Consider the following 14,100-nt stretch of genomic DNA (forward strand, 5'->3'; position numbering starts at 1 on the left):
ACTGGGAATATTGGATAGGACAAGGGAGCGTTATTCTGTAATTCCAAAACTCTGCCAAAATAGAGAGAGAAACAACAATAATATTGACTCGTGGACTAGGTGGATTTTAACCACTGAACCACATAAATTTCCATCATTACGGTTTATTAATAAGCACTAATCTGCCTTATTATTTCTTAATACACTGTTGGTGAAAAACTGTGTCAATAGTTTGGTGCTTTCATTGAGAGAAAATTAGTGTTTCACCAAAATCCCAGTCGATTCTCATCATGGCGCAAACTCACTCAACGCATGATAATGAGATAGAACAGCCTGATGGGTGCTGCTGCTGCTGCAGCTATTGCTATTGCTACTGCAACTGCTACAGCTACTCCTACTACTACTACTACTACTACTCCTCCTACTACTGCTACTAATTCTACTACTGCTGCTGCAACTACTTCTACTGCTACTGCTGCTGCTGTCGCTGCTACAGCTGCTGCTTCTACTACTGCTACTGCTACTGCTACTGCTATTGCTGCTACTACTACTGCTACTGCTACTCCTATTACTACTACTGCTACTACTACTACTACTGCTACTACTGCTACTACTTCTACTACTGCTGCTACTGCTACTGCTACTACTGCTACTACTACTGCTGTTACTGCTTCTACTGCTACTACTACTGCTACTGCTACTGTTACTTCTACTACTGCTACAGCCACTACTACTACTGCTACTACTTCTCCTATTGCAGCTGCTACTACTGCTGCTGCTACTACTTCTACTACTACTGCTGCTGCTCCTACTTCTACTATTGCTGCTACTATTGCTGCTACTGCTACTGCTACTGCTACTGCTACCACAACTACTACTACTACTACTAATGCTACTGCTACAGCTACTGCTACTGCTACTGCTACTGCTTGTGCTACTACTGCTACTACTACTACTACTGCTGTTGCTGCTGCTACTACTACTGCAACTGCTACTGCTACTACTACTACTTCTACTGCTACTCCTACTGCTACTGCTGTTGCTACAGCTACTACTACTACTACTGCTACTGCTTGTGCTACTACTGCTACTACTGCTACTGCTTGTGCTACTACTGCTACTACTGCTATTACTACTAATACTGCTACTGCTCTTACTTCTACTACTGCTGCAACTACTGCTGCTACTACTACTACTACTAGTAGTAGTAGTAGTAGTAGTGGTGGTAGTAGTAGTAGTAGTAGTATTAGCTACTCCTACTGCTACTGTTGCTGCTACTACTACTACTACTACTACTACTGCTACAGCTACCGCTACTGCTTGTGCTACTACTGCTACTACTCATATTACTACTACTACTGCTACTGCTACTACTACTACTACTGCTACTGCTACTACTGCTACTACTGCTACTACTACTACTACTACTGCAACTGCTACTGCTACTACTATTCCTGCAACTACTGCTACGGCTGCTACTACTGCCACTACTGGTACTACTACTACTGCTACTGCAACAACTGCTACTACTACTGCTACTACAGCAACTTCTACTACTGCTACTACTACTACTACTACTACTACTACTACTGCTACTACTACTACTTCTGCTACTGCTATTACTACTACTACTACTACTACTACTACTACTACTACTACTACTACTACTACTACTGCTACTACTACTACTATTGCTCCTACTACTACTGTAACTGCTACTGCTACTGCTGCTCCTACTGCCGCTACTGCTACTACTACTACTTCTATAACTGCTACTACTGCTGCTACTACTGCTACTTCTACAACTGCTACTACTGCTACTGCTACTACTACTGCTTCTACTACTACTGCTACTACTGCTACTACAACTACTATTGCTACTGCTACTACTGCTACTACTGTTGCTACTGCTACTACTACTACTACTTCTGATGCTGGTGCAACTACTGCTACTGCTACTGCTTGTGCTACTACTGCTACTTCTACTACTGCTACTACTTCTACTGCTTCTACTGCTACTACTACTACTGCTACTACTACTGCTGCTACTACTACTGCTACTACTGCTTCTACTGTTACTATTCCTACTGCTGCTACTGCTGCTACTACTTCTACTGCTGCTACTGCTACTACTGCTGCTACTGCTACTACTACTGATGCTGGTGCTACTACTACTACTGCTACTGCAATGTTGATGCTGATGCTGCTGCTGCTACTACTACTTCTACTACTACTACTGCTGCTGCTGCTGCTATTGCTACTACTACTACTACTACATTTACCGAAAATACTAGTACTGCTACTTCTGCTACTACTGTTACTACTGCTACTTCTGCTACTACTGCTACTACTACTGCTACTACTGCTACTACTACTGCTACTTCTACTTCTTCTACTACTACTACTACTACTACTACTACTACTACTACTACTACTACTACTACTACTACTTCTACTACTAATGCTGCTGCTGCTGCTACTACTTCTACTACTACATTTACCGAAAATGTGTCCATAGAATTCTTCTATAAATACTGGGAATATTGGAAAGGAAAAGGAACTGTTATTCTGTAATTCCAAAACTCTGCCAAAATAGAGAGAAACTGGCATTCTATCTGATGTTGGCTTCCAGGTAGCTCTGGCCATATTTCTAGTCCCATTCAATCAACGTCATGACCGACCAACCTTTAAGGAAGGTTTTGCAAAAACCTAAAACGTCGGGACATCTTTTAAAATGGGCTATCAAACTTAGCCAGTTTGAGATATTGTACGTGCCACGAACCTCAATAAAAAGTCAGGCCGTTGCTAATTTTATGGCTGAATGCACCAGATTTCAAGAGGAGCTCTTGAAGGAGCCGGTGCAGGAGTTGTGGAAAATCTTCGTGGATGGATCATCAAACGAGAATGGATCGGGAGCTGGGATCATCTTAATCTCAGCAGAAGGGCATTGATTTCATACAAATCTGAGATTCAAATTTGAGGCATCCAACAACGAAGCCGAATATGAGGCCTTACTAGCTGGGCTGGGAGTGGCAAGGGAGCTCAAAGCGAAAGCCATCCAATGCTATAGTGATTCTTAGCTCGTTTCCAATCAGGTATTGAGAGAATATCAAGCTTGAGGTACCAAGATGGCGGCCTACCTATCTAAGGTGAAGGGAGAACTCTCTGAATTTGAGTACAATTCTGTTGAACAGATCCCCCGCGAGCAGAATTCTAATGCTAACGCTTTGGTGTGACTTGCTACCACAAAAGAAGCGGAGACCTTGAATGTAGTGCTAGTGGAGTTCTTGGAGAGTCCGAGTGTGACAGAAGAAATGATAAAGGTCAAAATGATCGACACAAGACCGACCTGGATGACTCCAATAATGGAGTACATCACAACAAGAAGGCTACCTGATGATAGGAAAGACGCAAGAAAAATACTTTATCAAGCTCTACGGTACGTAATAGTGGATGGGACCTTGTATCGGTGTGGTCATTCATTGCCTCTCCTACGATGTGTTTTTCCCGAGGAAGCCAAGAACATTTTACAAGAAATACACGAAGGATTTTGAGGAGATCATGCTGGGGGGAAAAACCTAGCACTGAAGATACTGAGGCAGTGCTATTTTTGGCCCACTTTAACGAAAGACTTAATCTCATATGTCAGAACTGCGACAAATGCCATTGTTTCGCCATATTTTCCCAAGCTGCACCAGTTGAGCTAACAATGATTTCACCCCCATGGCCATTTGCGATATGGGGAATCGACCTAATAGGTTCCCTACCTACGCGAAAGGGAGGAGTTGGTTACGCAGTCATGGCAATCGACTATTTCACGAAGTGGGTAGAAGCCAAACCTCTAGCAACCATCACTTCAAAAAGAGTCCTAGACTTTGTGGTGAAGAGTATTATATGTTAGTTTGGGCTTCCTAAAAAGATCATATCAGACAATGGGACACAATTCGATAGCGATCTCTTCACTGACTTCTGTGAAAAATATGGCATCACTAAGAGTTTCTCCCCAGTAGCATATCCGCAGGCCAACGGGCAGGTCGAGGCTGTGAACAAAACCCTTAAGGTGAGCTTGAAAAAGAGGTTAGATGAAGCCAAAGGATTATGGCTCGAGTAGCTCCGGCAAGTACTTTGGGCCTACAGAACTTCCACAGGGCATACTCCTTTTTCCTTAACTTTTGGAAGCGAGGTCGTGCTTCCAGTTGAAGCCATGGTAGCCACCCACAAGCAAAGGTCGTTTAGTCAAGAACAGAATGATGGACTACTTAATTCATCTCTCGATCTGATTGAAGAAAAATGAGAAGAGTCGCAGTTACAGCTCGCCCATTATCAACAAAATATCACTCTCTATTTTAATTCTAAAGTTAGAAGGCACAGATTTGGACTGGGCGACCTGGTTCTCCGAAGGGTCTTTTTAGAGAATAAGGATCCCAAGGACAGTGTATTAGGCCCGAACTAGGAGAGACCATATCAGGTCGTTGAGGTTTTGTGTGAAGGAACCTTCAAAATAACTCGGCTGAACGGGGAAGTAGACCCGCGGACCTAGAATGCCCTACATTTGAAAAAATGTTATCAGTAGTACCACAATCAATGTAAGGCTTATTTATAAAAGCCATTTGATTAAATAATAGATGGATTATTAAATAATTTTTTTTAAGGTTGTATTAGTTCGTGTTCTCATATTTGTAAAAGCAACCAAGAAAGTTTATACATTCTGGTCACATAGGGGGCACATAACCTGAGATTGGCAAAGTTAAGCTTGCTTGATAAGATTAAAAAAACTTAGAAGCTTGGAAAAATTGATTATTCAACAGCTTTTTAAGAGCTCGAGTTTTCAATAAACCTAGCGCGAACTAATTTTAACTCATTTAAAACCTTGGGCGTAACCAGGTCCGAAACTTAGAAGCTTGGAAAAATTGAGTATTCAATGGCTTTTTAAAGCTCGAGTGTTCAATAAACCTACTGCGAACTAAGTTTAAAGCATATAAAACCCTGGACATAACTAGGTAAAAAAAACTTGGAAATTTGGGAAAATTGATTATTCAACGGCTTGTTAAAGCTCGAGTTATCAATAAACCTAGCACGAACTAAGTTATTAAAAACCCTAGATATAACCAGATTCGAGTCCTGATTCATAACAGGAATGATGCAAATAATCAAACAAAAACTTGGATATAACCAAGCTCGATCAAATCTATCCTGATCTAAGAATCGATTCATAAAATCTCGAATGTACAAGTATAAGGATTCATAAGCATAAGAGATAATAAAGGAAAGATAAATGGATCAAAAGTTTGATATATATTAAAATAAAACAAATAAATTACACGAGGAGAAAAAACCTCGAACTGAGCCCGAAAGCAATTGTTTCATATCAAAAAACAGTTAAACAACTACAATAAAATAAAATAAATAAAGATCATTGGGACCCATCAGCTCTCCCCACCGAGGTGACCTCCTCGCCATCTCCCTCCGCTGCTCCAAAAGCCTCACCAGTTTCTGACGGTTCTTGCAAGAGCCGAGCATTGAATTTTGCAAGGTACGGATCCCACAGCCCGGGTTTCATGAAAGAGAAGTTCCCATTCGGGTTGAAGGCCCAGCAATGGTACAACATCTCCTCCATGGCCGATGATGACACCGCCTTTTCTTCTTTGGATGTGACTTTGGCCTCGAGCAATTTTGCTTTGACCTCATCAATCTCAGCCTGAAGTTATGCCGTTTGAGCTTAGGAGGAAGACAGTGCAGTCTTTGCAGCTTGCTCAATTTCTTGGGACGAGGCAAGAGTAGCTTTGGCATCATGCTCGTTCTTCTGGCCTGCTCACCTTCTTGAGTAGTAGTCAGGGCGGTTTGGGTAGTAGTAGTAGTAGTAGTAGCAGTAGCAGTAACAGTAGTAGTAGCAGTAGCAGTAGCAGTAGCAGTAGTAGTAGTAGCAGTAGTAGTAGTATGTTATTACTTTGGATTTTGGTTCAAGCTGGGGCTTAGTTGGACACTCGTAGAAACACTTGTAGATTTTATAAGTTTAACCTATAGTTTAAGAATATTAATTATAACCTAAGGTTTAATTAATATGACTGATTATGAAGAGGATATTTATTATACTATAAGGTTTAGATAAACCCAATAAGATATTAACACTTGTCATAAGTATGTTTAATGAAGAAATTAAGTATTTTTGAGGAATACGTTTATTCAGAGTAATATTTGAAATCCTAGAGTTTGCCAGTAGCTTTGAAATCGTTAAAGGACTTAGTCAAGGCTATTTACTCAATTCAAATTAGGCTGAAAAAGTGTAATTACGTGTATAATATTTCAGCGTATGCCGATATATCGCAGCTCTAGGGGGCGATATATAGCCATACGGGGATACAAAAAACACGTAGCTTCGCACAACCACCTCGACGAGCCTCGGGTATATGAGCCCAGGCGATATATCGCCTATGGTAGGCGATATATCGGCCCTTGGGAAAGTTTTTCAAACATTTTTGAAACCGAGCTCATTTTATTCCTTAACCTCTTGATAAGTCTAGAATCTTTCTGACCGAGTCTTCAGCCTCTGCTGAACGATTATTCAAATATTTCTCAATTAAAAAGCCATTATTTTATTCAAGCTAAATGAAGATCTTTTCATTCTTGAACTCTATAAATAGGACCTAGTACCCAGCCATTTCTTCATTCATCAAGTTGAGTTCAGAGCCTACAAGCTGCTAGGATTACTTTAGAGTGTTAAACACTTGGGTTGGGGCTATAAGCTTAATCATTATAAGCTTATCAAACACTTGGGAAGTAAGGATAATAGAGTATTTCGGTTTCGAGGTATAGTTCGGTCATAATACATTAAAGGTATTCCTATGCTTAAAGTTCCTTTCTGTATCATTCCATTAGTTTTTATAGTTTATCTCTACTCAAATCCTAACTCAGTATTCTTTATTCTTGGTTAGGCATCTAAGTTCTTTGAACTTGAGGTTCTTGTTGGTAAGTATCTTTCTCAAATGGTTTAGTTCATTCTCTTCATCTTCTTCTTTTAGAAATACTCACCTTTTCGTTATGGTATTTAGGAGTGTTCCAAAATCACGACTTTGTTCTCATCATCCCGATATATTGGTAAGGAAAATAGGATAGTTTTATATGCTTATATGTTATGTTGATATGTTATGATAAGTTATGCTATAATATGTTATGATATGTCTTCTTATGTTTCATGGTTATGATTTGTCCTACCTCAAATATTAGACAGGGGACATAGATGGGTTATCATAAACCTACCATGTGATCTAACCTACCTCAGATATTAGAAAGGAGACGTGGATGGTTTATCACATGTTTTAATGGCCATTAATAGTATAGTCTTATATGATGTACATCTTTATAGATCTATGTTATATGTTTATAGCTTATAGTTTATTTGTATGATTATGTTTCATGCTTGTAGTAGATTTTCCTTGTTGGGCATTAGGCTTATTCCTTTATGTTTTATATGTGCAGGAAAATAGCTTTGGCGGCGGGAAGGTTCTTAGCAGCTTGGGAATGTTATTGAGGGAGAATGACATCGGTGGACTGCGTGAATGATTCGAGGATGAAGTTGCTTTTTAGTCTTTTAATTATGATTTCTATGTATTTCCGCATCTAATTTTGTAACCCATTTATTTAAGTTATGTTATGTTTTTATTTTCAAAACAATTGGATCCCATATCCTACTTTGAATTTTATGTAGTTTAACATTTGTTTTACAAGTTTTAATAAAGTAATGTTTATTTCATATGTACGTTTTCTTAAAGATTAGTGTCTATGTATAGTAGTCATTAATGGTCCAAAGTCTAGAGTAGTTGGGTCGTTACAGTTGGTATCAAAGCAACGGTTCATTCGCATGAAGTTCTCCTCGATACACACACTCAAAGCTCCGAATCTGACTGCCAAGTAAGTGTTTAAGTTATAGTTATTATGTTTATATGTATAGCTAACAAGTTTAGTCTTTATCTTTCAGTTAAGAATGAACAGAGCATTAACCTATGGGGATATCCGAGCCATTAAGGCTTTAAAAAGAATTAGAGAACTGAGAAACATCGTAGGGGTGCTAGAAAGAATCACTCGGAGGCTGGTTTTACTCCACAAGAAATAGGTCATCTCTAAGAATCTAAGCAGATCATGATGGGAGCAACAGAGCAATATGTTTTAGTAATAAGATTATTTAGAGATTATCGTACCATAATTGCATTCTTAGAGGAGATATGGGAGACAATGGACAATGAAGAAGAATTGCCGGTAGCAATGAGATATTATTTTCTCTTAGTTAGGTTCACTTCAAAAATGGAGTTTCAGTTTACAAATGAGCAAAAGCATAGAATTTTTAAGAACCTTCCTCGAGGGCATTTTGAGGCACATGATAATGAGGACTATGAGGAAATAGAAGATGATATGCTAGATGAAGGATCAGATATAGAAGATCCCAATTTTTACATAGTTAGTTTCATTGTTTGTTTTATTTATTATTTGTTTTATGGTTGTAAATAGTGAAAACTTTATTTTCCAAATTAATATCATGTTATTTTGTTAACATGTATGAGTTTGATTTTTTTTTCGCAATCATAATAAATAAATAAAATGAATAATGACTAAGTTCGGTGAGGGTAGATACAAATCAATGAACCAAGTTTCTATATTGAGAGTTAGGGGGCCATAGTAGTGGGAACGATTTTACTGATCCCAGCCCTCCCTAAATATGGTTAACTTTGGAACAAAGATGAGTTTCGAGCCTGAGAATTAAGTCATATAGGATGATTAGAAACAAACTTAGAAAATAATAAAGATGGCTTGTTTTTCTAAGTATAGAAACCCACTCTAATAATAAAGAAGACTTATATAATTTTCATAAGAAGTTATAATCAATAGGTCCGAGATATGTTTGTTTAGATTAAGTTTTTTCCTTAGAGCCTATTAGGGTGAAGTTCTGACATGTTTCTCTCAACTATTAGAACTCTACTGCAATGTCGCTCCGAAGATATACTCGCACCAACGGAAATGCCTCTAACGCTGCTCCTGTGAACAATGAAGCCCCTCCGGTTTGCAGAAGGGGAGTGCGTGCTATTGCCAGCCGCAACGTGCCGCCGCCACCAGCTGACAACACTGCGGAGATCGCCAAACTACGACAACAAGTCGAGGAGCTATTACAACAATAGTGACAACAGGCTCAGCCACAGACTCAGCCTCCGGCTCCGCCGCAGCCACAGCAAATGGCCTTAGCACCCCAACAATTTGGTCCATATGGGGGATGGCCAGTGGTGAATTATGCACCGTATCCAGTACAACACATGGAGCCAGTTTATGAGAGGTTTTGTAAGTAGCACGCTCCAAACTTCGAAGGGACTACAGACCCCTTTGAGGCAGAAGAGTGGCTAAGGAATGTGGAGCTAATCCTGACACACACGAACCTCAGCAACGCGGACCGCATATCCTGCGTTTCATCTCTACTCAAGAAAGATGCAAGGATATGGTGGAACTTAGTCCAGTAGATGCATGATGTTGCCACCATGACGTGGACTCGATTTGTGGAGTTGTTCCGGAAGAAGTATTACAATTCGGTTGTACTCGCTTCAAGAGTTGAGGAGTTCGCTGTCTTGAAGCAAGGGAGTTTATCAGTGGCAGAGTATGTTCGACAGTTCGACCAATTAGGTAAGTTTGCACCAGAAATGGTTCCAACTGACTATCTAAGGGTGTCTAAGTTCATTAGAGGACTTCGACCGAAGATCGAGCTAGGGGATAAGCTAGCAAACCCAGGAAACACTACTTATGCCGACATTCTAGAAATGACAATAGAAGTAGAAAGGTTGTAGGCTAATGTTAGTAAAGAAGAAGCCAGTAAGCCTGAGCCTAGACAGAAAAAATAAATCAACCTCAGACTAGTCGGAACAACAACCATAGCAGTAGCAATCAATCCATCCACAACAACCACAATCAGTCCAGTAACAACAATAACGGTCAGAAAAGAAGGCATCCTGATAATAAGCAGTCTAATAGCGATAAAAGGGCATGGACAAATAATGGAGGTAGTAGGCCGAGTTATGTAGAATATTCGCCATGTGCTAAGTGCCAGAAGAAACATCCTGGTGAATGCTGGGCAAACACCAAGGGATGTTACAACTGTGGTCAAGAAGGACACCGGAAGAAAGACTGTCCTTAGCTCAAGATAGAAGGGAAAAAGGAAGATAAGATGGTTCCTGCCAGGGTCTTCGCCTTAACCCAAGGAGAGGCTGATGCTAGCAATAAGGTGGTCACAGGTCAGGTTTCTATCCTCAATAATATATGTTCTGTATGATTTGATTCAGGAGCCACTCATTCGTATATCTCGTTAGGAATGATAGAAAAACTAGACAAAACTTGTGAAAGATTTAGAACTAGGTTTATAACCGAGTTGCCTTCGGGTAAAGTAGTTCTATCATCACGGATAGTACGAGGCGTACCGATCAAGATTAAGGACGTAGAACTAGAAGGATACATGATAGAACTGGAGATCAAGGACTTTGACATGATACTAGGCATGGACTGGCTAGCACGGCACGACGCAACCATCGACTGCAAATGCAAGAAGGTGATGTTCGAGACTCCTGACGGCCAGAGATTATGTTTCATGGGACAAGTTTCAGGACTACGCACCCCACTAATATCATCTCTCAAGGCTCAAAGAATGATAGAAAAAAGGTGTCAAGCATTCTTAGCCAGCATCACAGATGTGGTAAAGGAAACACCACTTAAGGTTGGAGACGTCCGCATTGTAAGAGAATTCCCAGAAGTATTTCTCGATGACTTGCCAGGGTTGCCGCCTACTCGGGAAATTGACTTCACGATTGAATTAGTATCGGGCACCGAGCCTATCTCCAAGGCACCATACCGGATGGCACCTACGGAACTCAAGGAGTTAAAGACGCAGCTGCAAGAACTCCTAGATTTGGGTTTTTTTAGGCCGAGCCATTTTCCATGGGGAGCACCGGTGCTATTCATATAGAAAAAGGATAGAAGTATGTGGATGTGCATAGACTACCGCGAGCTGAACAAGGTAACGATTAAGAATAAGTACCTGCTACCCCGGATTGACGACTTGTTTGATCAACTCTGAGGTGCGACCGTATTTTCAAAGATTGATAACTATTGTCATGGCGTACCACTAGGTGGTCTACGCACTGGAGCAGGGTTACATTTAGATCTGGGTTGGAAGGATGACGGTTAACGAGCTGATATGGGTTATAGTGAACTAACCTAAAATCGGCAACAACCCTATCTAATTCCCTAAAGAGGTATGGGTTACCTTGGCCAGAGGGGCCGACTGCTTCCCTTAATGCAATTCGGTCCAGATCAGGTTCCTGGACAGCCTCGGGAACTCGTCTTTTTCGCATGAGAGGCACCTCATCCTCTTCCTCCTCATCATCCTCAGTGGCTGGCAAGGTCTCTTGAGAGGAGGGGAGCTCGGGGATCACCGGAAGAGGAGCTCGGGTCCTCAAGGCCAGCGTTTGACCTTCGTTGATCAACTAGTAGGCCAGCATCGTGATGTCATTCACGACCTGGTGATAATCTTTCTCACTGAGGGGAAGTTTAGACAGCTTCTCATACTGACCTCTGAGGGTCACAGACTTTTCCGTCCTCACAAATATGGCTGCATGTGAAACAAATTTAGTTAAGACATGTACAAAAAAGAAATATCTTAAAGTAACAAAATTCACGAGCTGGATTTACAGGGATGGAGGACTTACGAAGTTGGTTCAAGTAACGATGTTCACAGTTTCTGAAGCCATTCGACATAAAGAATAAATCTTTATAATTGTTTGGATGACTGGGGAGCTCAATAACGGAGGCCAAGTTGGGAAATCGCGTGTAACGACCCAAATTCGCTAATAAGGCTTAAGGGCCTTGATTAGTGTGCCAGAAGGGCATTAATGGAATAACTGTGATTTAAAGAGTAATTATATGATTAATAATGCGTATATGATAATCTATTATATTATGTGGTAATATGATATGTGATATATGTGAGAACCACATTATTATGTGGACAGGTTCGCTGAGCACGACTCAAGACTATTCTAGGGCTAGATAGTGGGAAAAGTCACAATGAGGGTTTAAGATAAGACTTTGGAGAAGTCGGAGATACTTTTAGATAGCGGATAGTAATTTGGGTTATCGGGACACGGAAATAAATATATGGAGATATATTCGAGGTTAGGATGTCTAGGCGGGAATATTGGGGGATTTTACCATTTTGGCCTCGGGGACGGTTCTGACACCCCGAGCCTCGGGATTAACTTAACAGATAAGTTAGACTTAAGGAAGCCTTTAGAAAAAAAAAACACAAACTGACTAAGTATTTTGTCCCAGCCCACTTACACGTTCAAGGGAAACTAAGGAGAGAAAAACACAGAAAACATAAGGGAGAAACAAGCTGGAATTCTGAGATTTGAGGTGAGGAATTAAAGGTCTAGCTCAGGGATTGATCAAGCACTAAAACAGGGATAAGGTAAGCCTTTAATTCTCTTCTCTGTGGTTAGGATTATGGTTTTGGTTAAGTGTTGAAACAAAGTTAGCTTTGGTGTTTTAAGGCAGAATTAAAGAAGGGAACTTGGGAACCTAGCTTGGCTATAGCTTGGTGAAGTGATTCTACAGCTAAGGTGAGTCTCTACTCCTAGTTTAGAGGTTTTTTCATTGAGTTTGATGGCTGGTTTGTGTGTGTTTTAGCACTTGGGTTTCAGAAATTGAAAGGAAGAGATTGGAGTGTGTTAGGCTATGTTTTCTTGGGAGTTAGGTGGGTTAGAAATGCTAAAGAAGTTGGGAATTAATTGGTTAAGAGTTGGGAAGTTTTGGGATGGTTTAAGGTAAGGTTTTGAGCTTTGAAATGGTGTAAAATCTGGGTTCGGAGGGGAGGGCCGCGGCTTTGTTCTAGAGTGCCGCAGCCCTAGCATGCAAGGAAGCCAAGGGGGCTCGGCCAAGGGGGCGCGCCGCGGCGCCCAAGGCAAGGGTCGTGGCGCGTGTGTGGTTCAGTGAGGGAGTAGGCTCTGTTTTGGGGAAGGGTCGCGGCTAGGCTTTGGGGGCCGCAACCCTTGGTTGGACACTTGGGATTTTGAGGGTTTTAAGCATGGGGGAGTGATCTAGTGTGCTCGGGTTTGGTTTCACCACCGTGCTTGGTGGAATTGGATATCCCGGGAGTTAGTTTTATAACTGGAACCTATATTTGAGTATTTATGAAACCCTATGTTTTGGTTGTGACTAGGTAATAAAGGCTTAGGCTCGAGAACGAATCGTGCTTGAGGGGCGTTGCTCGTAATTCTATAACCACACAGATTAAAGGTAAGAAAACTGTACCCGATTATATGTTTGTGATGGGACTAAGTGCTCCCGAGAATTGTATCGTGTCAATGATGGTATTATGACATGGGACATGTAAAGCGACCTAAGGGTGCCGTACATAGTATTTGCGCACAGGGCGCGGCTTGGCCACTGGTAGCCGAGAATATTCGCTGAGCTCGGCTTAATCAAGTCGGTGTCAGTGGGATAACGAAGGGAGCAGCCTGAGAGCGCTAGCCCTAGTTATCATTTGTGCAATGATATGCGATAAGAATTGATATGCTTAGTATGTTGAATACTTAGTCATGCTGAATGATTATATGTTCGAGAACTTGTGATATAATGTGAGATGTGGATTTGTCTGTTTATTGCTTATGCTCTGTTGTTGTGTTTTCTTGCTGGGCCTTGGCTCACGGGTGCTACGTGGTGCAGGTAAAGGCAAAGGCAAGCTGGACCAAGCCTGAGACGGAGAGCTCCGAGGTGGAATGTACATAGCCAGCCGTTCGATCATCATGGTCGAGGAGTGGATCAGGACAGGGATTACCTAACCGCTTGTCTTGCCTTAGTATGGCTAGTCATTGTATCTAAATCTTATAACTTTTGTAAACAATCTTTGAACTTATATTTTTGGGATCCCGTGTAAACAAATAATGTTTCTTAGTGAAAATGTGGCTTTCAAGACCAAACCATTTTAAACCCTAGTTCCTCTACAATTTTAATAACACGATTTTAACTGAATGACTTGATTAGCAAGTCTGGCACTTTATAAACACACAGTGTAACGGTCTTGGCTATCTAGGGCGT

The 14,100-nt window shown here is 41.0% G+C and overlaps 1 protein-coding gene across 1 annotated transcript; it reads right to left on the reverse strand.

Annotated features, from left to right (window-relative positions):
- Positions 1-813: 813 nt before the first annotated feature.
- On the reverse strand, positions 814-2,639 carry LOC133814547 (uncharacterized; the record flags this gene model as incomplete). The annotated part of the gene is made up of 3 exons (XM_062247494.1): positions 2,515-2,639; positions 1,531-2,048; positions 814-965 (listed from the first exon to the last, which is right to left on the reverse strand). Coding segments are annotated over exons 1-3 (795 nt in total), but the record flags the coding sequence as incomplete, so codon positions are not given.
- Positions 2,640-14,100: the final 11,461 nt, after the last annotated feature.

The sequence above is a fragment of the Humulus lupulus genome, chromosome 2 (assembly GCF_963169125.1).
Source record: "Humulus lupulus chromosome 2, drHumLupu1.1, whole genome shotgun sequence".
NCBI lineage: Eukaryota > Viridiplantae > Streptophyta > Magnoliopsida > Rosales > Cannabaceae > Humulus > Humulus lupulus.